Below are 24,144 nucleotides of genomic sequence, written 5' to 3' on the forward strand. Positions count from 1 at the left end.
AAATGGCGATGATATATTTTTAAAAAAGGCTATTTCTTTTGGTCAAAATAAAATAAAAAATGATCTTCCATTAATCTTAATTAGTATTTGCAATCAAATCTTTGAAGATCCAAAACTGCAATATATCTTCTAAAAATGTCATGTAATCCTCCCAGAAGATGAGACATCAGCTATGGAGTTCATATAGTTGTTGATCCTATTTTTAGCATAAAGTTGGATAATTCTGCCTCTACCTCTTATTTGAGGAGCGAAGACTTTAATTAAGATCTGACCCGTTTTGTCCCATTGGGCGGAGTTCATCTGACAGATGGATGGATGGATGGATGGATGGATGGATGGATGGATGATAGGCAGACAGAAGGGTGTAATTTAGCTTAAGATTATATGTTACTTTTTCTAACCACAAACTTTAATCTATTATATTGAGATTTTAAATGACAAATCAATACAAAGTTATGCATAAATGTGAAGTGTAAGTAAAATGGCACATTATTTTCTGTCACACATTTCTTTCTTTTTATGAAAAGTCAAAAATGTTGGTGTGGATTTTTAACAGCTTCCTTCACTTTGATGACCATGAAAGAAATCCAGGGCTGCTAGTAGTTAAAAGCCACTTTTTTACAGAGACAACTCAGAGAACACAGAAACATATTTTTAAAATAATGATTCATTTAGAATTAGGCCAAATGTGTTGTATTTTTGTGTTAAAGCAACGAAGGTTATAAAGTCACTGCACACATAGTTCACATTAACAATTTGAATAAATTGATATTTAGCTCATTTCTTCACGTAAGTCTTAAAAAACACCTTGTCATCGCAGGTGGCATCATGTTAAACAGAGAAACACCACGGTTCACCATTTCCACGAACCAATACAGGAGGGAACGAAATTTGATCGTTCACCCTATTGTGTTACATCCTGCTGTGTCTTACAGAAGCGACACCACTATTTTGCTTGTCTCATCCTAGATTGCTGATTGGCTGACACCTGCAGAGTGACTTTGACATCCGTCACGAGATCTGTTTAAATACGGAGGAGCGTCGACTCCATCACACAACGGAGACCAAAGCCTCGAAGAGTTCTTGCTTCAACAGTGTTTGAACGGAACTTCATTTTTTCCTACCCAGCAGAATCCAGAGCTATCTCAACTCTGCTCCTACTTGAACACTACTACAGTAGTCGACGTAAAGTCTTAATTTTCTCAGGTTTTTTTTGTTAAAAACAGAAGAAAACACCAACCAAGATGCAATCCCAGGTGCGTCAGAACTACCACCGCGACTGCGAGGCCGCCATTAACAGGATGGTCAACATGGAGATGTTTGCCTCCTACACCTACACCTCTATGGTAAGAATATTATTTGCACAACCTCTGCTTCATTAGTCTGCCTTCAACTATTTAGCAGCCTCACCTATTACCCACTTTGTCAAATTAAATGCTACTGAGGCTAGCTTTCAGAAATGAAAATAAGCGACACCCACCGGGTTGGTGTGTCTACAAAAGTGGCCACGATAAAATAGCTGACAATAATATTTCCTGTGTTTTATTTTGGCCATTATTGTTACACTTAATGTTTATGTGTGTATGATAGACAGGTGTGTCTACGGGACATTTATAGAAACACGGAACGGTTCCGTATTTTACGGTGGTAACTCAGCTGAGGCTGCAGTTCTTGCCAGACTCCGTCATTACTCAACGCGGCTTTGGCCAAAGCTGCTTCTTCGCCAGATAATAATGGGACGCGAGGTGTTTCAATAACTGTACTACTTGTTTGTTCAACAGGCTCATTACTTCTGCCGCGACGACGTGGCTCTGCCGGGCTTCTCCCACTTGTTCAAGGAGAACAGTGAGGAGGAGAGGGAGCACGCCGAGAAGCTGCTGTCCTTTCAGAATAAGAGAGGAGGCCGAATCGTCCTCCAGGACGTCAGGGTAAGCACAGCTAATGCTAACAAAAGACACGTAGCAGCCATTTTGATGCTTTAATTGCAACTTGAATCAAATTTACTGTTGCATACTGTAAAAAAAAAATTGAACTGTAACTGTTTTCCATTTTATAGAAACCAGAGAAGGATGAGTGGGGCAGTGGGCTGGAAGCCATGAAGTGTGCTCTGGAGCTGGAGAAAAATGTCAACCAGGCTCTGCTGGATCTGCACAAGCTGGCGACTGATCATGTTGATCCCCATGTAAGTTAAAAGTTATATTTTTCCTTCTTTGACACTTGATGTTTTTGAAACTAACAAACAATTTTGTTTCAGCTGTGTGATTTCCTGGAGTCCCACTACCTGAACGAGCAGGTGGAGTCCATCAAGAAGTTCGGTGACCACATCACCAACCTGACCCGCATGGATGCCCACAACAACAAGATGGCGGAGTACCTGTTTGACAAGCACACCCTGGGAGGCCAAAGCTAAATGACCAGAAGAGAAGATGGAGTAGAAGTGTGTGTAACAAAGGCTTCAGGCTAAATTTGTCTACTCCAGAGTTTATTAAGCATTTCATTGACCTAATCAGTTTCTGAAGTTGTAGAGTTGAGTGTATTAAGTAGTTGGTCTAAGTGTAACTTCTGATTCTCTGAATAAACATCTTGAGCTGGAGTTCTGTGGTCTGACTTGTTTATAATTTGAGGTCATTGTGCCTCCAAAACGGGTAATTTCCTGGTTAAAAGTGAAGCAGTAAAATGTCAAACAAGGTTTTGGAACTAACAAGTTTCCTGATTTAACATGTTTCAGAAAAAACTGCTTTTAATGTCAACACAAGATCTCACAGGCAAACCTAACAAAGTTCATGCAGCTTAAAATGCCACCTGGCATTTGGCCTGAAGGATCTGCTTCAATCAGAAGCCTGAGATTTAATACACAAACCTGAGAAGAGTTACTAGACTTTAAAGCAAAACCATCAGGTATTGTGGAGAAAATTCTTGGAATTTTAACAAGTTTTCAAATTGGAGTTGCAAGACTTCTTTCCAAGTTAACTTATAAATGGCAATTTGAAGACAACCACACAAAGACCCGATTCTTGCAATATTTCAGGACACTAGACACATTTTCTTAAGACATGTTCTGTTTACATCTTTTATAATTTCCATAGATAAGGTACTGTAGTTATCAGGTCTGTGTCTGAATAGTGAAATTTAACAAAATCTATGTTCAGGTTGGCTTGGAAATGTTTTGTTTTCCCCCCTTTAATTCATTTAGTAATTTGAAAACTACATTTTGTTTCTACTTTTTTTCTATTTTTTCAATGATGTATGCAAAGTGTCACAAGAAAGTAGAAATGGAAGAAATCTGCAAATACTGTTTATTTTTTTTAAAGCTGAAGAGTTTTTGCTGAAATCACAATGGTTTTTGGAGAGGAAGTGGGCAGTAAGTAAGTGGTATTGAGGGATATTGTGAGGATTAACACAGGAGGGGGAGAGAGAGGGAGCTGGACTTGGACCCAACCGCTTCCAATCAGTCAGTGTTGGTGGATTTGTGGGGAATGACGTTTGGATGACACAGAAGAAGAAAAGTTAAAAAGAATATAAGGACTGAGGACATATTGGGTGAGTTGAGATGTTTTATGTGTTTGTTAAAGTTCCTCTATGGCCAACAATCACTGAATAAAAAGAGTTAGCACCTTTTTTATTCATTAACGATTTTCAAATTATTAACATTTCAGGTGGAATGTGTCCGTCCTGATTTATTTATTTTTGTTCTTGCCAGAAGCTTTATAACATTTCTTTGATTTTCATTAAATCCGCCAAAATGGAGTGAGAGGTGAATGACTTCAGGGTTAATTAAATTCGATGCTTCAGTGCTAGTGTTTAGCTTCATATTTAATTCTTTGAATAGCACACGGAGAGAGTTCATGGATGATTGTAACATTTGATTTGACATGATGGACGGCGTTCTAAAAGTGGAAGAGATTAGTTTAAGTGGCTTATTGAAGCCTAAAGCTGCGTTGGTTGGTGTCCGTGTTTACGTGAAGTCACCTGCAGCAGGCTGGACACAGCTTGGTACGGACAGAGGTTTATATGACTGTCTGCTGTTCAGGCAGACTGCTCTTCTGATGTGGTTGTATTGTTAAGCCTCTTTCTTACGTTACTCATAATATGCAAGTTAGCTCCCCCAGAACATCAGACAGTTTGTAAAACGTTGCATGTTATGTGAACGTGTTGAATCTATATCTCTTCTGTAAAGTTATGGAAAGCCATCCAGCTCAAATGTATGTGACGTTTAGCACATAGGCAACACATAGTCTGTGTGCTGTTCGCACAGTGCTGCTTATGTGTTAAATTTTCACGCGTTTTTGAAAAAGTTAACACAACACCTGGTTGGGGCGCCGACAAAACAGAAATGTTCAAGTCATAAGGAAAGTTCTATGATTTTCAAATGTATCTACAAGTGAAACCCTGAAAATGTGAAAAATGAAGTTTGTTTCCCCTTTGGTTCAGTACTTAAACCCATTTTCTTTGTAACCAAAGCTGCAGGCCTTTGTTTCTAGCAACGTTGGACATCTAAAAATGGAAATTCCTGCCCATTCTTCTTTGCAAAGTAGCTCAAACTCCACTAGATTGGTTGATCTCCGAACATCAGTTTCTGACTCTTACAAGAGATTAATTGGATCCAGGTCTGTAACTAATTAATATCATTAATCAATACTGATTTAAGAGTTTGAAACAATAGCAGATTTTGCTGAACGATCAATTGACCCAGAAATGATTGCGATAAATGATGGTATTGTTGTTTTGAGACCATTTTCAAGTAATATATTGACAATTGCTTTCTTTTCCACATAGTTTCTGGCAAAGTTTAAACATGGCTTTCTCTAATTTTATTATTTCTTATATAAATAATATGTACTTTTCTTTTTTATTGACAACAAAAACCATTAATTACAATTACAATTTCAATATCATACACAACTTTGCATTGATCTGTCCCATACAATCCAAATAATATACAGTCAGTAATTGTAATGTGATAAAATATAAATATGTCGTAAATCTTTTGAAAGCTGTATTTCAGATGATGGATTTTAACCTTTATACTTTTGAAATGAATGCAAAAATATAACAAGAAACACTTAAAAAAATTGTGTTAACATAGCTGTATTGTTGTGTGGTAAACTGACTGCTCCTATAAATCTCTTAACACATATTGCATGACTACTGTTATCTAGTTGAGGGTGACACATCAATCCCTTGTTGGGGAAACTCTCTTTAGGGACATGGTACACCAAGTCACCTGAGGCTAATATCTGTTCTGGTAGTTACTGGAAACCACTGATATGGGTTACTGGTGCAGAAAGTGTAATGATGTGGTAAAGAGAGAAGTGAGCCTAGAAAGCAAAAGGCATAGTCCACTATAAAAATTATAAGTGAAATGTGATACTTGATGGGAAATATTCATCTACTCAGGCTAGATAGAAGGCACCTTTGATACATGTTCTTCTGTAACATTGGAAATCACATGTGGAGTACCCCAAGGCTCCATCCTGGGATCCTTACTATTTTTTTTTTCTCCAAAGAGTTTTTGCGGCGCTAGTGGCTCGTATTTTTTCAACAATAGGCAGACAGGTGAGAAGACATGCGGCAAAGGTCGTCGGGACCGGGAGTCGAACCCGCGACGTCCGTGTCAAGGACTAAGGCCTCCAAACGTGGGGCGTGCTAACCCCCTGCGCCACCACAGCACGCCCCGGATCCTTACTATTTAATATCTATCATAAGTACGCAGATGATACACAGCTCTGCATTTGTGGATGCATCCATCCACAAATCAATGTGGATGGATGGATGGATGGATGGATGGATGGAATTTAGCCTAAGATTATATTAAAACATAAACTAATCCTGTTCTTTTTCGAGCCTTTCTGTCGTGGAATGCTCCACTCAGAAACAACAGAAGATCCATGTGGCAGAATAAAGGATGATAAAATAAAACCATATCAATGGAGGATTTGGATAAATACATTTAAAGATAAACACCTTATGTACAGCAGTCATTCACCACACTGAGATCGCCCTCTGTAATCCTCTGCAGATCCCATCTGGGCCCCGTTTTGAAGCTCGCTACCTAAATCAGGTCTAGTTCGGGGAGTTTGGTCATTCTCTCTCTCTCTCTCTCTCTCTCTCTCTCTCTGTGTGTGTGGGTGTGTGTGTGTGTGAGCAGGATGTGGTAGGTATGAGGCCGGATGGGTCCCAAGCAAGAGAGGAAAGAGTGAAGAAAATGGTGACAGGATGGGCGGGTACAGAGGAGGAAACTCAAAGCGGGAGCAGCAAACTGTCCTTAATTTGTTTAATCCGAGGATTTTTGGATTACCTCTGACAATTAATCTTGTTATACAGCAGTGCTGCAACAGAGGGCTGTCTGCTGTGGGCGCGGCCTCCATGTGTGTGTGTGTGTGTTTAAATCTCCCTTTTTATATACGAGGATAAGGACTGACAGCTGGAACTCCTTGCAGGCACGACTACCAAAAACTGGCAGATTTTATTTTGTTTTCTGTTACTTTTGTTCACAGACTCACAAAAACTAAATATCAGTTTTGCATCATTTTAAACTACGACACAAACTTGAAGTACATTTAAAATCACTTTGAAGTAAATGAGACTGGATATTGGATACAAAGCTTTACTCACTGATATTTGTTGATATTTACTGTGGATAAAAACAGATTACATTTTTCAAAATTGATGCTCTTTTTTTTTTTTTACATAGTTTTATCTTTTGAAATATGGCACATTTCCTATTAGAAACAAAGTCCTGGATTGAATAATAATAAATAAGAATTTATTCAGAAGTATTATTACAGGTGTAACTCATAAGCAGGTATAACCAAACACAACGAAGTGTCTAAACTTAGCATGAAAACTAAGGCTAATTTTACTTTATGTTTTTTTTTCTTCCTCAGCCTCAAATTGTACACATTTGAAACATTTTTTTATTTCTCATAAAAAACTCATTAAATCCTCTCAGCCAATGACAGACAGTCTGTTCTGCTACTGACTCTAGTTTGGTGGGTTTTTTTATTGAACCAGATCATTGCAGGTTAAAGAAAAAGGACATATTAGCAATCTAACAACTCATATCCATCCTTTGTCTCTTCAGAGCAGCGATGCCGTTGGTCAACATGGCCGCAGTGCGGCTTCGGAGGGCGGCGGGGGAAGAGGAGAGGGAGCCGCGGCCGCCTCCATCCCCGTCTCACCACTCCAACCACCAGTTCGCCAGCATGAAGAACAAGTTCTTCAACGAGCTCACACACCTGCCAAGTGAGCACAACACAATGCGCCTTACGTAGAGCATTTAGGAAAAACATATCGCTGAAACATTATGAGATCATAACAGCATCCTGTTTTCCTTTATCATCTTTCCTCTTTTGCCATTTCATGTGTCATTTTTTCATTCTGTCTTTCCTCATTTTCTCCTCGTGTGAACAATGTGTCCCGCTCTTCAAGATCACAAACTCAAGAGTAAGTCCGCCTTGTGTCTCGTGCCACCACACGTGTCCTACGTTAGGTTGAAGAAAGACCCAACTAGCAGGAAAAGGGTCATTTTCTCCATTCTTCTCATGTTCCGTAGGAAGTTTTGTAGTAGTCAGGGTCAAAGTCTGAGCATTACTCATCACATGTACTAGACATACGAGGAATCAAAATGTTGTTTCTTTCCCTTTGCCGGTGAAACTAACAACGTAAAAATATCACATAACAATAAATAAGAACAAATAATCAAAGAAGAAGTTTTCCATAATCCATAGAAAACACAACAATAATATTAGCAAAAATCCCACAAATCAGGTACGACATACAATTTTAAAAACGCAACTCTTACATAGTTAACAGCTAAGATGGAGAGCATTCAGGCTCCTTACCGGCTGATGGAAGAAACAGTTTGATTATCTAGTACAGTGTGTAGAAAGGCTGAATTGTGGTACAGTCATGTGTTAGCAGGGTAAAAAGCAGAGGACCGAGTACTCAGCCCTGAGGACGCCGCTGTTCAATAGAAACCTGCTGGAGATTTTATCTTCCTACTCGTACTACTTGCAACCTCTGGCTGAGAAAATCCAAGACCCAGTTGCAACGAGATGCACTGAACCCCAACTTATCTAATTATTTAATCAACTGTTGTGCTATTAAGTGCTTCAGTGAAATTAACAAACCAATCTTTCTTTTAATCCAGATGAGTAAACTCAAAATGAAGAGCAAAACCAATCGCACCCTCTGTTGATCGCTTAGCTTTACATGCAAACTGGAAAGGATCTAAGGTGGAAGGAAGAACAGATTTAATGTGCCACATGACCATGATGGGCGTTCAAAATGTTTCGTAACAATACATGTCAATGTCACAGGGTGATAGTCATTAAAGCGGGTTGGTCCAGATTTGTTGGGCACCAGTATAACAGCAGCCATTTTGAAACACGGTGGAACATTAGCTTATTCCAGAGAAACGTTAAACACGTCACTGAAGACGTCTCTTAGATCCTCTGCACATTCTTTAAGCCCAGGATCTGGTATATCATCTGCCGTCTAATGGATATTAATGACAGAAAAAAAAAAATCCTCCTTAGACTATCAGCTGAAAGGCACAGGATGGAATCATGAGGGACAGATCGAATCCTCTGGACACGTCTGTCGTATGAAGACGTGCAACAAACCTGATCTCCGTTAGATCATTTTAGCAGAGAGCTATCACTCTCAACGCTCCAAGCAGCAGGTAGCCAGGATGCTAATGGTCTTCATTTGAGTCACATCATCAATACCGGTGTGAGGTTTTGATTCTGGCAGCCGAAGGAGCAACAGCTTGTCCTGCTCTCTCCCGTCCTTACTGATAACTTCGCCTGAGCTACTTTTAAAGTGACAGTTTTTATAGTTATATTCACATTTTCAACATCATAACTGGATTACTACAAACCTAAGGACTGGGGGATTTTCTTACTTTTATTTTTACCTTACTTTACCAACTTCATCTCCAAGTTGAACCAGGACAAAATGCCTCCGGCCGACCCCAAGGACATTAGCAGTATTATACAACGACTTCAGTCTATAGAAATGAAGATCAAACAGCTGGAGGTTAACTTTGAAATCAACGCTAACTGTGGAAATCAGACAACTCTTCCTCAAATCAACGGAGAGGCTGTACACCTCGCATCAAGCAGCTCACCCTGGAACGCTCTGGGTGCCAAGCCGAAGCAAACGTCTCACACCGCAGATCCGATGAGGCGACTGACAGGAAGAACCCCTCACCTGGACGAATCAGCGTGGCCGGCTCTGAGCCGAAACCCACCTTCAACCTCAACACCTGCTCCACCAAAGAAAAACAAACAAGCAGCTGCAACCAAAACGGTTCCACCGACCCCGCTCCCAAGGACAGAGCGACCAGCCCGGGCCTCAAAACATTCTGACTCTGTGGGAATCCCACTGAAAAACAGATTTTCTGTACTCCAGCCTGAGCCTCTGAGTGAAACCTCGCTTTCAAACATCAACAGTGAGGCAAGTCTAACACATCCACCCCCCAAAGCTCCAAAGGACAAAGCGGCTACCAGGAAAACGAAAGGTATGCCAAAAGTGCTTATTGTTGGAGATGAGGCAGTAAATGGAATCAGTCACGTTTGCAATCCCAAGAAAACGAGAGTGATTTCTTTTCCTGGTGACACTGTATCTGATTTAACTCGTAAAGTTCTTTCGCTGACTGCTGATCAGCCAGATATTGAGTCCTTAGTTGTGCATGTTGGAGCCAACGATGTGGCAAAGCAGAAATCTGAGATTCTGAAAAAGGACTTTAATATTCTACTGAACACTATTGGAAAGTTAAAAATGAAGTTATTTCTCAGTGGTCCAATTCCATCACCTCAATGGGGAGACGAAAAACACTCCAGGCTGGACATGATAAACAAATGGCTGATTAAAAGCTGCTCTGCCAGCTCAGTGACCTTCATCGATAACCTCTGGATCTATTGGCAGCGCTTTCACCTTTTTGGAAGAAGCGGACGCAATCTTAATAAACATGGGATAAAGTTGCTCACTGCAAATCTTTTTCACTTTATCAACAAGGACAGCAACGTGATCATCGCTTCAGAAGAACAGGCTCAAGGATTTCTGACTAGGAAGGAACCGTCGGCTTATCAGGCAAAAACAGCTGATATAACATCGACTGGAGACGGAGCGACTAGTTCCCTTCCTCCTTCTCCCCTCCCTCTCTGCTCACCCACTCATTCACAGGATTCACAAGATACACATGGAGAAATGTCTTCTGGACCGGAGTTTCTTAAATTTACAGATGGAATGAATCAACAGGTTGTACTTGGGACGTCTCTTCTTAGCGCTCACGTAGCAGACCTCACTTCATTTAAGCCACCCGACTCTAACGTCCCAGAGGATCCATCACTCTGCGTTTCTGAGGTCTGAGGCCGGGGTCCAGACTTTATCTTTATGCCCTTCTTGCTCCAGAATGTGTCTGGCCCCTCGGCACTGCAGAACAGGACATTACCTGTCCGGATCACTACAAGAAACAGAAACATAAAATATAGGGGACCTAATTCAAACATCAGACTGTTCCCCTGCCTAAAGGAACCTCAGACTGAAGAGTTCTTGGCCTCCAAGTCACTTAAACTAGCTCTTTTAAATACAAGATCTCTCTGTGCTAAGGCTCTATTAATTAATGATTTCATCACTGAGCATAATATTGATGTTATGTTTCTGACAGAAACATGGTTGAATGATAATAATGAATCGATCGTACTAATTGAATCTGCGCCTCCTAACTACAATTTCTTCAGTGAGAATAGAAAACACAAAAAAGGAGGAGGCGTGGCTTCAATATTTAAGAATACCATAAATTGTAGTAAAATCTCTTTGGGTCACTTCACCTCTTTTGAGTATCTTGGAATTGAGGTTAAGGGCCACAAACGAACTTTGACTGTAACTTTATACAAAACTCCAACTTTTGTGGAAAATTTCTTTACTGACTTGAATGAACTTCTATCTCTTATATGTATTGATTATGATTGTTTAATAATTGTTGGTGATTTCAACATTCATGTTGACAACCCGCAAGACAGAGGGGCAAAAAAGCTCGCTAATATTTTAGAGACTTTTGGTCTAACACAACATGTCAAACAAGCAACACACACTCAAGGACACACACTGGACCTGGTTATCAGTAAGGGTGTGAATATTTCCAATGTCTCTGTAAATGATGTCGCATTGTCGGATCACTTCGCTGTTATCTTTGAAAGTTCTTTATCTTTTAACCCACTTGGACAAACAGCAACCATCACAAAATGTTCTCTCACTGAAAACACAGCAGAAACTTTTAATCAAATCTACTCTTCTTCCTCACCCTTAAGCTGTAATGATGTAGATAAGTTGGTAAATGATTTTCAGTCTAAAGTCTCAGATATTATTGATTCCATTGCCCCAATTAAAATGAAGGTTGTGTCTGGTAAAAAGAAATCTCCATGGAGAAATGCACAAACAGTTAGATCTGCAAGACAACTCTGCCGTAGGGCAGAACGAAAATGGCGTAAAACTCAACTCCACGTTCATTGTGACATCTATAAAGAAAGACTACGTAACTATCATTTAACACTAAAACATGCGAGAGGCTTGCTTTGCAGATGTCATAAACAAAAACATTAACAATGCTCGAGCTTTATTTGCAACAGTTGACAGAATCACAAACCCTCCTGTGACGTTACCGCCTGAATTCCAATGTATTGCCGCCTGCAACCAGTTTTCCAGCTTCTTTTCAGAGAAAATTCAAAAAATCAGAGCATTAATCTGTACATCCACTATAAAGCCAGTACCAATGCTGTGCCCAAACAAAACAAATACAGGAAAAATGACCCAATTTCAACTACTTAATTATAAAACCCTACAGGAAATTATAAGTCAACTAAGCTCCAGTTCCTGCTGTCTGGATGTTTTACCCACGCATTTCTTTAAGAAAGTCCTGCCTGTTATTGCTGCTGATCTGATCCAAATAGTAAACTCATCGCTCTCATCAGGCGTTTTCCCCCAGGCTCTGAAAACAGCAGTAATCAAACCACTTATAAAAAAGAACAATCTGGACAAATCACTAATGCAGAATTACAGGCCGATCTCCAACCTCCCATTCATCAGCAAAGTTATTGAAAAAGCTGTGTGTAAACAATTAACTAGCTTCCTAACGATAACCAACCGCTTTGACTCCTTCCAGTCTGGTTTCCATGGTCACCACAGCACAGAGACCGCCCTCGTAAAAGTGTTCAATGACATCCATATAAATACGGACTGTGGCAGAACCACAGTGCTGGTTCTGTTGGACCTCAGTGTTGACCTTGACATATTACTGAATCGACTGGAGAGTTGGGTCGGACTCTCCGGTCCAGTGCTTAACTGGTTTGAATCCTACATAAAGAACAGGGATTTCTTTGTTTCAATTGAAAACTTTTCATCAAAGAGGTCAAAGGTCACATGTGGGGTACCCCAAGGTTCAATCCTAGGGCCCCTTTTATTCAATATTTATATGCTCCCACTAGCTCAGGTTATAACAGGAAATAATATTAGCTACCATAACTATGCAGATGACACACAGCTCTACATTACGATGTCACCAGGTGACTCAGAGCCCATCCAATCATTGAACAGATGCTTAGAACAGATAAATGTGTGGATGTGCCAAAACTTTCTCCAGCTGAACAGAAACAAAACTGAAGTTATTATTTTTGGACCTAAAGAGGAACAATCTAGAGTCAATGCACAGCTTCAGTTATTACAACTGAAAACTAGCGATCAGGCCCGAAACCTGGGAGTAGTGATGGACTCTGACCTGAACCTCCAGAGCCACATAAAGACAGTCACAAAGTCGGCCTTCTATCACCTGAAGAACATTTCCAGGATTAAAGGACTAATGTCTCAGCCAGATCTAGAGAAACTCATCCATGCGTTCATCTTCAGTCGTGTTGATTATTGCAACAGCGTCTTCACAGGTCTGTCCAACAAATTAATCAAACAGCTGCAGCTGATTCAGAATGCTGCTGCTCGCGTTCTCACTAAAACCAGGAAGATAGAGCACATAACACCAGTTCTAAAGTCCCTCCACTGGCTCCCTGTAGCTCAAAGAATAGACTTTAAAATACTGTTGTTAGTTTATAAATCACTGAACGGCTTAGCACCACAATACATTAAAGATATGCTTTCATTGTATTAACCTTCCAGACCTCTCAGGTCTTCCGGGTCTGGTCTGCTCTGCATCCCCAGAACCAGAACCAAACGAGGAGAAGCAGCTTTCAGCATCTATGCACCACGAATTTGGAACAAACTTCCAGAAAACTGTAAAACAGCTGAAACACTGACTTCTTTTAAATCTCAACTGAAAACCCACCTGTTTAGAATTGTATTTGAAATGTAATCAATTACAAATTTATTGATGTAACTTGACTTAATGATTGATTCTATATTGCATTGTGATTCTGTGTTTGTTATGATGTAAAGCACTTTGAAATGCCTTGCTGCTGAAATGTGCTATACAAATAAAATTTGATTGATTGATTGATTGAATACAATTTGCAATATTAGAGATCACAGTGTCTGTATATTCTCCAAAATCTATACGGTAGCTTCTTGTTTAAGCGTTGTCCAGTAACGAGACCAGAAAAACCAACCTGAGATAGCGGAGTAGCTTTTTTGAGTGTCATATAAACTAAATCCAAAATAGCGTTGCCTTGTTGGTGAAGTCCACATGTTGATAAAAAACTATAGCAAAAACAGTTTTAACATCAACACGATTAAAATCTCCAGCAAAAATGATAAACCCATCAGGGTGTCGTCTGTTCTTCTCCCATCGGATGTTTTTCTGCTTTAATAAAATGGCAAAATTCAAATAAAAATTGCTGAAAGTTGTAAACAATTACATTCAATCATATATAACATTTGGGTATTTCAGAGATTATTTATTTCATGTTATTTCTGAAAATACTTATTTTTATAAAAATAAACACTATAATAAGTCTGGTTTACAGCTGGAATTCTGAATTTGTGTGATATTCTTATATTTCCACACAAGAACTTAGAAAATATGAATTTCAAGTAGCAATGGAATTCATTCATTATATATCTACACTGGTGGTGACTCTTAGTTTATCAACCATTCAGGTAGAAGCAGAGCTGTCCGCCCCGCTCCTGACCGTTTCTCTCCTCTGTCCAGTGCCCATGTGGGCCGTGGGGGCCATCGTGGTTGTGGTCCTTGCCCTCGTCGCCTGCCTGGGATTCTGCATCTACAAGAAGTGTTTCAACAAGGGCAAGAAGCAAAAGGCTCGAGAGAGGAAGGGGGGAGGCGGACGGGGGCGCAGAAAGAAGGATAAGGAGGGAGAAGAAGGAGACGAGAAAAAGGTGAGAAGAACTGATTCCTTCTACGGATTTGTGTTGCTGAATAATTCAGAAAAAAAAACAAACCCCTAAGCAGAAAAAAAAGGACAAAATGAATGAATGTATGCAGAGTGGGAATACATCCCAATCAAATAAGTATTCTGTGATGTGCAATTCAAGTTTTAAATCTTTGAACAATTGGAAAGCATTTGTTCTGTGACATCACACACACACACACACACACACACAGAAATTGTACCTTCTGGCCTACGTGTCAAGCTTTGACCAAGACTTGTGCAGAAGACCTGCAACATATCATTTGACTGAAATAATATTATACCCTGCAGTTGATCATCCTGCGATTGCTGATGTCTTGGACATGATAACCACGACGCAGCTGGAGACATAACATATGCAACATCTACATGCGATATCGACATATCCATAAAGCACTAAGACCATAGACATCAACCAAAGACACATAGCAACGACATAGACCAACAACATCTACACATATGACTTCTACTTGTTTTTGACACAAATGGAACCCCATACAATGACAGTTTGCCACCCTGTCATATTTTTCAGGATGGAGAGGAAGAGAAGGAAGAGGAGAAGGAGTTCCTGGGCAAACTGGAGTACTCGTTGGATTATAACTTTACTGATAATCAGGTGCACAGTGCTCACACGCAATACACCACACTGACTCTTCTAAAGTTATCATAACTAGAACAAGATTTTACAGCCTTCATTTTTTTATAGCTTTGACTTACATGAGTGATGCCTGGATTGGGAACTGAAACTTAAAGTTATTTTAATTGGAAATACATTCAGACAGTAAGACGTACGAGACTGTTTTTTTTTCTCAAAGGTACCAATTGGTAAAGGTGCGAGTTTACCCAGAGCACAGCTGTTAGCTCTTAGTATGACAGGTTCACCTGCTGAACAAAGATAAGATTTTTGAGTTTCTAACTGACTGGTGATTTGTCAGCAACAAAATGATTTAGGTTACGTTCTTGACTCAGGACACAGGGGAGCACTGAACCTCAAAACAGAGCTACACTAAGCCTAGGCTTCAAATAATGTAGTAGCATAGGAGACACTAAGAAATCTCCCATTATGCTTTTCCTATTTGTTTCCCGTTCTAAATACAGCTCTGGTCAAAATGAAAGTCCATGAATACAGTAGCAAGAGATGGAAATCTTTAAAGACTTCAGAGTCTTTCAACTTGTACTTTCCTTTGGTAGGAAATTTATTAAGGTCTGAACACAAACAGGCTTTGGTATTACAGTATACAAAATATGATGCCTTACATGGGTTTGCTGGCAAAAAATAAACAAATACATAAAGGAAAACATTGATGAGCTAGTCATCATTTCAGCTACACATTAAGAAAGACCATTAATATTTTACCACCTCATTATTTTCAATTACACATCCAAAACAGTGGATCCGCAGCCGCTCCCAACGCCTGAATAAGACGCTGACGTCTCCCCTGATTGGCTGATAGATGATGAGCGCTACCATCTCATGCAACTGTTCACATCAGTCACTGCCATGATATTTACTGACTTATCAAGTGAACAAGATAATTCACATGTGATTTTAATTTCATTTCTCATTTAATAGAAACACCACAAATGCAAAATTGTGTTTTCTCAACAGTAGCAGAAAATAGACTTTACGTAGATTTGTGTACATTTGTAACGGAGACCCAGCTGTAGTTTGGAACTTGAACGGCTCTTCTGCTCTTGGATTCTTCTCCAGTTGATCGTGGGCATCCTTCAGGCTCAGGACCTCCCAGCGATGGACATTGGCGGAACCTCTGACCCTTACGTTAAAGTGTACATGCTGCCGGACAAGAAGAAGAAGTTCGAGACCAAAGTTCAACGCAAGAACCTCTGCCCTGTGTTTAACGAGACTTTCACTTTTAAGGTCTACACACCGATGTCGTTTTAGAATACCGTAGCATTTTCTAACAGAATTCAAAGCTAAATTTGATGCTAATACTCTTCCTGTCCAGATCCCTTACAGTGAGCTGGGTGGTCAAACTCTGGTGCTGCAGGTTTTTGATTTCGACCGTTTTGGAAAACACGATGTCATCGGCGAAATCAAGATCCCAATGAACAGCATAGACCTCGGACAACCAATACATGAATGGAAAGATCTAGTTAGTGGAGAAAAAGAAGAGGTAAATGTTCGGTTTTTTCCATCCAAAACTAGGCATTTCCAATATCTAGGCTTTAACAAAATGCCTGACATATGCATTGTGTTTCTGACAGCAAGAGAAACTTGGTGATATCTGCATTTCCCTTCGCTACGTCCCCACGGCCGGTAAGCTGACGGTCAACGTGATGGAAGCAAAGAACCTGAAGAAAATGGACGTCGGAGGACTGTCAGGTATGTGTTGCTTGCATACCTAAAGGCTGATGATCGACTCGTATTGGAAGTCTGTGTTGACTCGTGTTTGTCCCTCTCAGATCCGTTTGTCAAGGTGGTTCTGCAACACAACGGCAAGCGACTCAAGAAAAAGAAGACATCTGTGAAGCAAAACACTCTTAACCCTTACTTCAACGAGAGCTTCAGCTTTGAGATCCCCTTCTCCCAAATTCAGGTTTGTTCAACTGATATTTGGATCTGTTGACTGTTGCATGAACGTAGTGCAACACAAAATTATTTCTTTTGAAATAAGGAAACATTTTCAGACTATTTTCAGTAAATATTTCTTATAAGCAGGCTTGATTGCTTTGCATCAACAAAATTTAACATAGTTTGCTTTTTGATTTAGTCATTGTTAATGTTTTTTGTCGTCGAGGAAATGTGACGTATCCAAAACACAATCGGGTCACAATGTCTTAATAGTGGATCATAAAGCTTTCTCAGGCATATACAGGAAAACAAAAACCAAGTTATTATTGAACAAAGCTATAGGATTTTAATTATTTAACAACATCATCATACTATGCTAACTATTTGAAGCTTAAATCAGAAAGTTTGCATGACCATACATCAAGTCCCTGAACATCAGATTTCAATGCCACATTGAGCGAGACGTTTACAGGAGCTACCTCTGACGCCTCCTCTGTCTCCACGCACAGAAAATCCAGGTGCTGATCACTGTGTACGACTACGACAAACTGGGCAGCAACGATCCCATCGGGAAGTGCTGGATCGGCTACGGCGCCTCCGGCGTCGGGCTGCGCCACTGGTCAGACATGCTGGCCAATCCCAGGCGACCCATAGCCCAGTGGCACACGCTGCTGCCTGAGGAGGAGGTGGATGCTGCCCTGAAGGCCCCCATCCGCTAACATGGCCCCTGAGACCTGGCCTACTTACAGTGTGACTTCCCAGGAACTACTGACTTATTTGTAATATTTTACTTTAAATGAAGTTATTGTGTGTTTGTGCGTGTGTGTGTGTGACCTTCATTTTCACAAATCAACAGATGCATGAACATGCATGCTCACTAGTGAAGGAATATACAAGATGCTGAGTAAATTGTGCCATGTTGTCATGTGGTCTACAGTCTTCAAAATATTGTATTATGTATTATACTTTATGCTTTCAATGAGAAATGGAAGACAGGAGGGTTATGTGTAGAAATTTAAAAAAAGACTCCATTTCATCTTTATTTAGATGTTAGCACTTTGACGCAGAATGCTATGTTCAGCAACAAAAGCACAAGATAACTGTGTTAACCTTGTTAGCTAATCTATTTGTTAGCTGGCTCCTTTAGCTAGCCGGCGTACTTGAGCCAGCTATCTAACAGATTAGCTAGCTGGTTAATCTGCTAGCCAGCTAGCTGATGACGTTTAAAATCTAACTGTTTTTGTTTTAGTTCGTTAGTAATTGTCTCCCATTTTTACATCAGCTAATTTGAGTCTCAAAGGTAAAAGACTTAAGAAAATAATTCAAAAGTGGTGAATCATTTCTTGTTTCTAAACCAACATCGAAGGCTCTGAAAGGTTAAAGCATAGCTCTGCTACTTATGTAAGCCTGAAGGAGCCATGACTTCTTATGTCTTAAAAATGTTCAAGTCTCAGAATATCATGGCGGTTGATGCTAAAGCTATTTTGCTACCATTTAAATGGTTGTTGCTTTTGTGCTGTCCGGTTGATTAAGGACAAACGGCTGATTATTTTTCATTTTAACTGGAGGTTGGAGGTGTTGCACCATTAATAATCTTCCTATGTGAAACATACACAGAATACATCATAGAAGCCTTTGGTCAGAGTAACTGATATAAAATGATGCAGTAGAATACAAACATGCTAAAAAGAAGAAGAGCATTTACTGATCCCACTTTTTATATAAGGTATTTACTGTGAATGAAAACACGTTACATGTTTCAGACAGGAAGATTATTGACGGTGCACCGTTTCCTACCTACATTTCTCCGTCATTTGCTTCTGTTTTATTTTTCTAGTGCAAACAGGGTGACACTTGAAAGATTCAAAAAATATCTTTTACATAAATTGCTCTGGAGCTTTTGATTTTAGAGTTATTTTAAGACAGTAAAAGTTCTCATGGTCTTTGCCCCTCTCGAGCTAGCTGCTAGCTTTAATATACAAGGACAACTAAGTTGGATTTATACTAAATGAAGATGCCAAGTGAGCCATTTAAAAAAATCTGAGGTATCCCTTTAGCATCAGATTAAGATTTTGTTTTTAAGGCTGGCAAGGGTGTCCAGATAAAACCAAGACCCATTTTATCATGTACTTACAAGATACCACTAGAATCTGGAGTCGGCTAAAAGGAAAATGGACACCAAGACATTGTTGCTGACCAGAAATGTTCATGTCCTGTTCTGTTTACCTGAACTCCTCCTCTTTGCTCGTTAGCGTATCGGATCTATGCTTGATTGTTCCAGTTTAATGTGCTGTAGTCAGATTTGTTCTCAGAACAGAACAGAAGTCATGTTGTGAGTGGCGGTGTCATGCATGTGTGTGTTACTATTCGTTTCTTTAAAAAAAAAAAAAAAGAAAGAAATTCTTTTGGCTTCACTTTCTATCCCTTATATTGTGATTGTTAAATAAAAAAATGGAATAAATAAAAGACAGATGGTTTGGCGGATTGATGGATTGGCATCGAGCTACAAAGCCACACACACACAGTCAGATATTTAGTTGTTTATAGTGAAAGGTGCTTTACTACAAACCATAACAGAGGCTGATTTTGATCCAGTCAGTGTGGCTCTCTGCCCAGTGCTGTATAAACTAGGGGGAGGTACAAGCTCTCCTAAAATAAATAAAATGAAGTTTGGGCGGCAGAAGGGTGGGATTCTTTCAGGAATTGCCACTGGTTGTATTTTGATACTGAATGGAAATGATATCAATCCACTCCTCTTGAACATGATGGGAAAGTGGAACCTCCACCTCTTCCCCCAAAAAGGGATGTGCCAAGAGACACTGCTAACGTAGCAACTTTGTCACCCTTATTTAGTTTTTGCAAATAATTTTCTAAATAACTAGCAACAGCTGTTGTTTACAATTCCAACTCCTGACTCGCCAGAGAAGCATTTTTTGGAGAGAGATGACGTTACAGTGGACCCTCCTGGTGGAGACGTCAACAAAGTGTTAAACAATAAGAAAGTTTGACTGCAGTTTCCTCCCTTCAACCCCAAGAGGGCAGCACTGAAACTGTTTAAGGCAAAATGTTTCAGCATTAAACAAGTTCACACTAATATGTTAACATTTGTAAAATGACATAAACACAGCACCGATTTGTAAATGTTATCTGCAAAAAAAAAAAAGAAAAAAAAAGTTGATTGGGATTTAGTTATTCTTTAAGGTTCGACCAATATTTCCTGAGTGGAAGTCAGCATGTTGCCATTAGTGTCACTAGTTCAGTTTGGTTCTCGCCTCAGTCAGGTTTTACAGTTTACTTATTTGAACTCAATAATCACCTTAGACCCACAGCAGCACTGCTGCTTTTATAGGTCTGTCTGTGTTTCCCCCGACTGACTGTGAACCAGCGACAGAGCGGATTATTGGTGTGCCCTTATTAGTCCTTGACTCCTACAGAGAGCCAAACATGTGAGGCAGGAATTAAACTGGGGGGGATGAAGGGCAGAAAACCTGTCCACAGTAAGAAGAGAGAAGGAAAAGTAAAAAGAAAAAAAGAACAAATAATTACTGATCTTTATTTATTTTTTTACTATCACAATGAGGCATTACCACCTTTTTAAAATATGTTTTTTTTTCTTAAATACAAGAATTTTGTGTTATTTTATGTGACTCAAATGAGAAAGAGGAGACTCACTTTTAATGCCTGGTTTTGTTTTATGAACATGTGAAATAACACATCTCTTTCTCCTGTTATTATTTGTTTTTCCTGTTAATTATGAGACTTTGTTGATCAGCTCTTGAGTTTTTTTTTTTTACGCCACCTAATCCTTCTGCTTTAAATCAAACTACGAATGTCGACTCGACTGCCAGCCAAGGAAAAGATGACTTTGAAACAAATTACTGGGGGGGAAAAAAAAAAAAAATTCAGAAAACTTGCTTTCAAAAACAAATAGTTACTGCATAAAATAAATAAATAAAACATATCAATATATATTTTAAACATAAATTATATACTTGAATTGTTGTTCAATATGTTTTTCACTCTCCTAAAAATGATGGCAAGTAATTTTTTATAAATTTTTTTGCCAAACGTGTTTTAGGCAACAACAACAAAAACAAAATAAATAAGTAATAAAAAAATATTAATTAAAAAAACACGTTTGGCAAAAATGACATAGGTCATTATTTTAGGGAGGTGACTATATATACATATGTAAATAAACAGATTTATATTCTTTATTACTGACATGGACTGACATTTAATTTTGGCTAAAACCGATCTCTCTGTTCAACCTTTCAGACTTTCTTAATCCGTAACAGACAGCAGCCTGCTGGTTTTCATACATACACACGCAATGCCGCTTTTTGCCACCAGAGGGCGACGTCTGGCATTATTTTTGGCCTGTCATTAACCTCAAGGCAATCTTCCATCTTTCGCCGTCTAAATCCGTATCGCCTCTAGAGAATTTCACCACGTCCATCGTATTTCAACATTCCGTTCACGGTCTCTTCTTCCGTCAGAATGCATGAGTGAAAGCTTGACTCGTTAACTACATCAGATAGCAGCTCTGAGAAAAATCAAGACGCCATCATGAAACGGACATGTGAAATGCTCACTGTGCAGCTGTCCACGGTCTGCCTCACAGCCATCCAGCTCCTCTGGAGTGATGGAGATCTTCAGAGCGATATCTGATACCCCCTTTTCCCCAGAATCATTCAATCTGCAGCACTCAAGCGTTTCTCTAACTGACAAGTCAACGTCCCCCTACCTGTTTCTCTTGGCAGATCAGTAGACCAGGACATCACTAAGATGCTCCTTGAGTTTTTTTCTTCCAAAACAACTATGTGCCTCGACAAGCTGAAGCACCAAACAAACAAAAACAAGACTTTCTTTGTGCAATTGTGGCGATTGGTGGTTTAATTTATCTCACCGGCAGTGTTGGCGGTCCGAAGCCATTTTATTGTGGAACTAGCCTGAGTTTTTAAAAAAAAAGTGTGTTTAATTGTGGCAGCAGTTTTGTTTAACCTACGATGTCCAAGACGAATTTCCCCTAGCGTGGAAAATAAAGTACCCACTGACCGACAACCTGTCGAGGTTCCAAGTAAAACTGAATCGGAAATTGCGGCGGCTAACTCTTTGGTGTGAAAAACATGGCAAAGTGTTCTGGGAAGAGCCACTGGAAATAACCACACAAACAGTAACGGGTTTTTCTCCTTGCGGTGAAAATGTACAGTCGCGGTATCCTAAAGAAAAACCGGCTGACGATGTGTGAAACGCTCGAAAGTAAATTTGTGGTTTTCTACTGCAGTAACAAAAGCTTATGTCAACTCTAGAAAAATGTAATTTAGAAAAGCCCAATGTATGATTTTAGAATCAGAAGCATTTGTTTTTATTTAAACACTATCTTTTAATTTAAATTAAAGTCTCTGTGTGTGTGTGGTGTGGCTGTTGTACCTCTAAGCACAGTGGCGCCCCGTGTCTAGGAACCTTTCATGAGATGATTTCCTGTTTTCTTAGAATACACTGGAAGTGTTTCATAATACAGAAGCCGTTGGGTCTATTTTAGCTCCCGACCTGCAAGGATTCAACCAGAGACATAAATTGCTTTTCTGCAGAAGAGGGGAGCAGAGCAGGACTCAGTGAACCGCTGCCAAACACTGTCTGTGGTCGACTCCGCCGGTTCTCAGTTCCCAGCTGCCTTTTATTATGATTACATGTAAAGACGTTGGGTTTTTTCTCACAGTCACAGAAACAATTGATTAGACTTTACCCACAAGATGTTCTGGGCCCTTCTGTGGGCATGCCCTTACAAAGGCACAAAGCTGACCGTTATAAATCAGCTTCGCAGGCAGCTAATGACAGAAACATGTAAACGTTTCTAACGGCCAAGCAAACATCCAAAAAACAGTTACCACAAAAGAAAGGAGCCAAGTAATAATATTCTATTAACACAGAATATTAATATGAAAACATAACCTTTCAAATACACTCATAAGTAAATGAACTTAGATAATTTTTCTAACAGAGGCCCAATTCAGAAGCCCACTCTTTAGAGAGAAGAAACATATTTCAAGGTGCAGTAGAACTGGAAGGTGAGTCTTAATAACAACCATTTAATGACAGCTGGATGCTGTTTTCCAGCTGCTGCTGAGACTTTAACAGGAAGCTAAATTCAACAGCAGCCATGATGCTTTTCCACGTGTAGAAAGACATCGCGGTTGTTGCTAAATTTTATGGAGGATCTGTGATGCTCTTCCAAAAAGCCCCAGGAACCTTGCAAAAAGCTCTTGGCATTATGAATTCCTTAGATGAAAATCTGATTGATGGAAATTTGCCATCACTGGGTCCTTGGAGATAAAGATCCAAGACCAAAATGGTTCCACGGATACAAACTCAGCCTTCTTCCGTCGCCATCAGTCTCAAGACATGTAGCGGGAGGAATGGCAGATAGGTCTCTGTCCTCCATAGGAAATGCTATGGTGGGTGGGAACAACTAGTTAATTCTAACTAATTGTACCCCAGCTCATTCAGAGGTAACGCAGCCATTTGCTGCTTCTCCGTGGCTCATGGGTCGAGTCGGACGGCCAGGTCTCGACTGGTTTGGAGTTGTGCCGTACTTTTTCCAGTTTCAGATGATGGATTGAACAGTTCTCTTTGAGAATGTCAACTCCGGGTTCATCGTACCTGTCTGCTGTGTTCCTGAGCTAGCAATTCTTCCACTGCAAGAAGGTGAATGACGAAATACTACATACCACCTTGAATCTAGCCTTTTCAAACCAGCCACTTGTTCTACGCTTTGCTTCGTCCCGACGGTCTACAACCCTCAGCTGTTGAGAAACGGTCGCTTCCTGGAGGCGTGGACTTTGTTGAAGCTGAACGGTTGGATCTGATTTGACCTAGCTAACAATCAATAGCATACGTCATGGCTAACGTTTAGTCGTAACATGTGGAATGCGTCAGCTCAGTAAGGCTTACCGGGAATCGTCTGAGCTGTAAACAGCCCCATAGCAAGTAGGGCCACGACATCATTGCCAGCAATAAAACGACTTAAAGGAGCAGTGTTATGTAAAATCAACTTTTCTTAGCTTTACATCACGTTGTTATGCTATTTCCTCAACAGAAAATACCTGGAGTGTTGCCATGATTTTTTTCATGCAGGTTTGAGAAATCCTTTCATCTCCCATGACAACGGTTCATCCATGGAAAAATCCTGGGTGGAGCTAGCGCCGCCTTCGAGACGCAGGTTCTCCTCGGCGC

General features: G+C 39.9%; 2 protein-coding genes and 1 long non-coding RNA gene across 4 annotated transcripts; 2 read left to right on the top strand and 1 right to left on the bottom strand.

Annotated features, from left to right (window-relative positions):
• Positions 1 to 1,199: 1,199 nt before the first annotated feature.
• LOC116736080 (ferritin, middle subunit-like) lies at positions 1,200 to 2,593 on the top strand. Its single transcript, XM_032588306.1, has 4 exons — positions 1,200 to 1,346; positions 1,782 to 1,928; positions 2,057 to 2,182; positions 2,255 to 2,593. Exons 1-4 carry the CDS (start codon positions 1,245 to 1,247, stop codon positions 2,408 to 2,410), a joined length of 531 nt encoding a protein of 176 aa, XP_032444197.1. The 5' UTR covers positions 1,200 to 1,244; the 3' UTR covers positions 2,411 to 2,593.
• Positions 2,594 to 3,449: 856 nt separating this feature from the next.
• On the top strand, positions 3,450 to 17,685 carry syt5a (synaptotagmin Va). Its single transcript, XM_032586409.1, has 10 exons — positions 3,450 to 3,540; positions 7,085 to 7,245; positions 7,432 to 7,446; positions 14,159 to 14,343; positions 14,908 to 14,991; positions 16,087 to 16,254; positions 16,343 to 16,510; positions 16,602 to 16,719; positions 16,800 to 16,933; positions 17,418 to 17,685. The coding sequence occupies exons 2-10, from the start codon at positions 7,092 to 7,094 to the stop codon at positions 17,625 to 17,627; spliced, it is 1,236 nt and encodes a 411-aa protein (XP_032442300.1). The 5' UTR covers positions 3,450 to 3,540; positions 7,085 to 7,091; the 3' UTR covers positions 17,628 to 17,685.
• LOC116734871 (uncharacterized) lies at positions 15,545 to 21,662 on the bottom strand. 2 transcript variants are annotated; one of them, XR_004342282.1, is made up of 4 exons: positions 21,504 to 21,662; positions 16,739 to 16,819; positions 16,352 to 16,486; positions 15,545 to 16,170 (listed from the first exon to the last, which is right to left on the bottom strand). It is a non-coding gene; the product is annotated as an uncharacterized LOC116734871 (long non-coding RNA). The 2 variants fall into 2 exon arrangements; XR_004342281.1 differs by lacking the exon at positions 21,504 to 21,662 and having other exon boundaries at positions 16,739 to 17,411.
• Between the last annotated feature and the right edge of the window lie 2,482 nt (positions 21,663 to 24,144).

This window comes from Xiphophorus hellerii, chromosome 16 (genome assembly GCF_003331165.1).
Source record: "Xiphophorus hellerii strain 12219 chromosome 16, Xiphophorus_hellerii-4.1, whole genome shotgun sequence".
In the NCBI taxonomy this organism is placed as follows: Eukaryota; Metazoa; Chordata; class Actinopteri; order Cyprinodontiformes; family Poeciliidae; genus Xiphophorus; species Xiphophorus hellerii.

What these genes read in the sequence shown, in the direction of transcription:
- LOC116736080 (XM_032588306.1), top strand. Translation starts at nt 1,245, where the DNA reads ATGCAATCCCAGGTGCGTCAGAACTACCACCGCGACTGCGAGGCCGCC. An exon ending in TCGTCCTCCAGGACGTCAGG is followed by an intron (nt 1,929 to 2,056) that starts GTAAGCACAGCT and finishes TCCATTTTATAG; the next exon opens with AAACCAGAGAAGGATGAGTG. An exon ending in CTGATCATGTTGATCCCCAT is followed by an intron (nt 2,183 to 2,254) that starts GTAAGTTAAAAG and finishes ATTTTGTTTCAG; the next exon opens with CTGTGTGATTTCCTGGAGTC.
- syt5a (XM_032586409.1), top strand. Translation starts at nt 7,092, where the DNA reads ATGCCGTTGGTCAACATGGCCGCAGTGCGGCTTCGGAGGGCGGCGGGG. An exon ending in AAGAAGGAGACGAGAAAAAG is followed by an intron (nt 14,344 to 14,907) that starts GTGAGAAGAACT and finishes CATATTTTTCAG; the next exon opens with GATGGAGAGGAAGAGAAGGA. An exon ending in ACGAGACTTTCACTTTTAAG is followed by an intron (nt 16,255 to 16,342) that starts GTCTACACACCG and finishes CTTCCTGTCCAG; the next exon opens with ATCCCTTACAGTGAGCTGGG.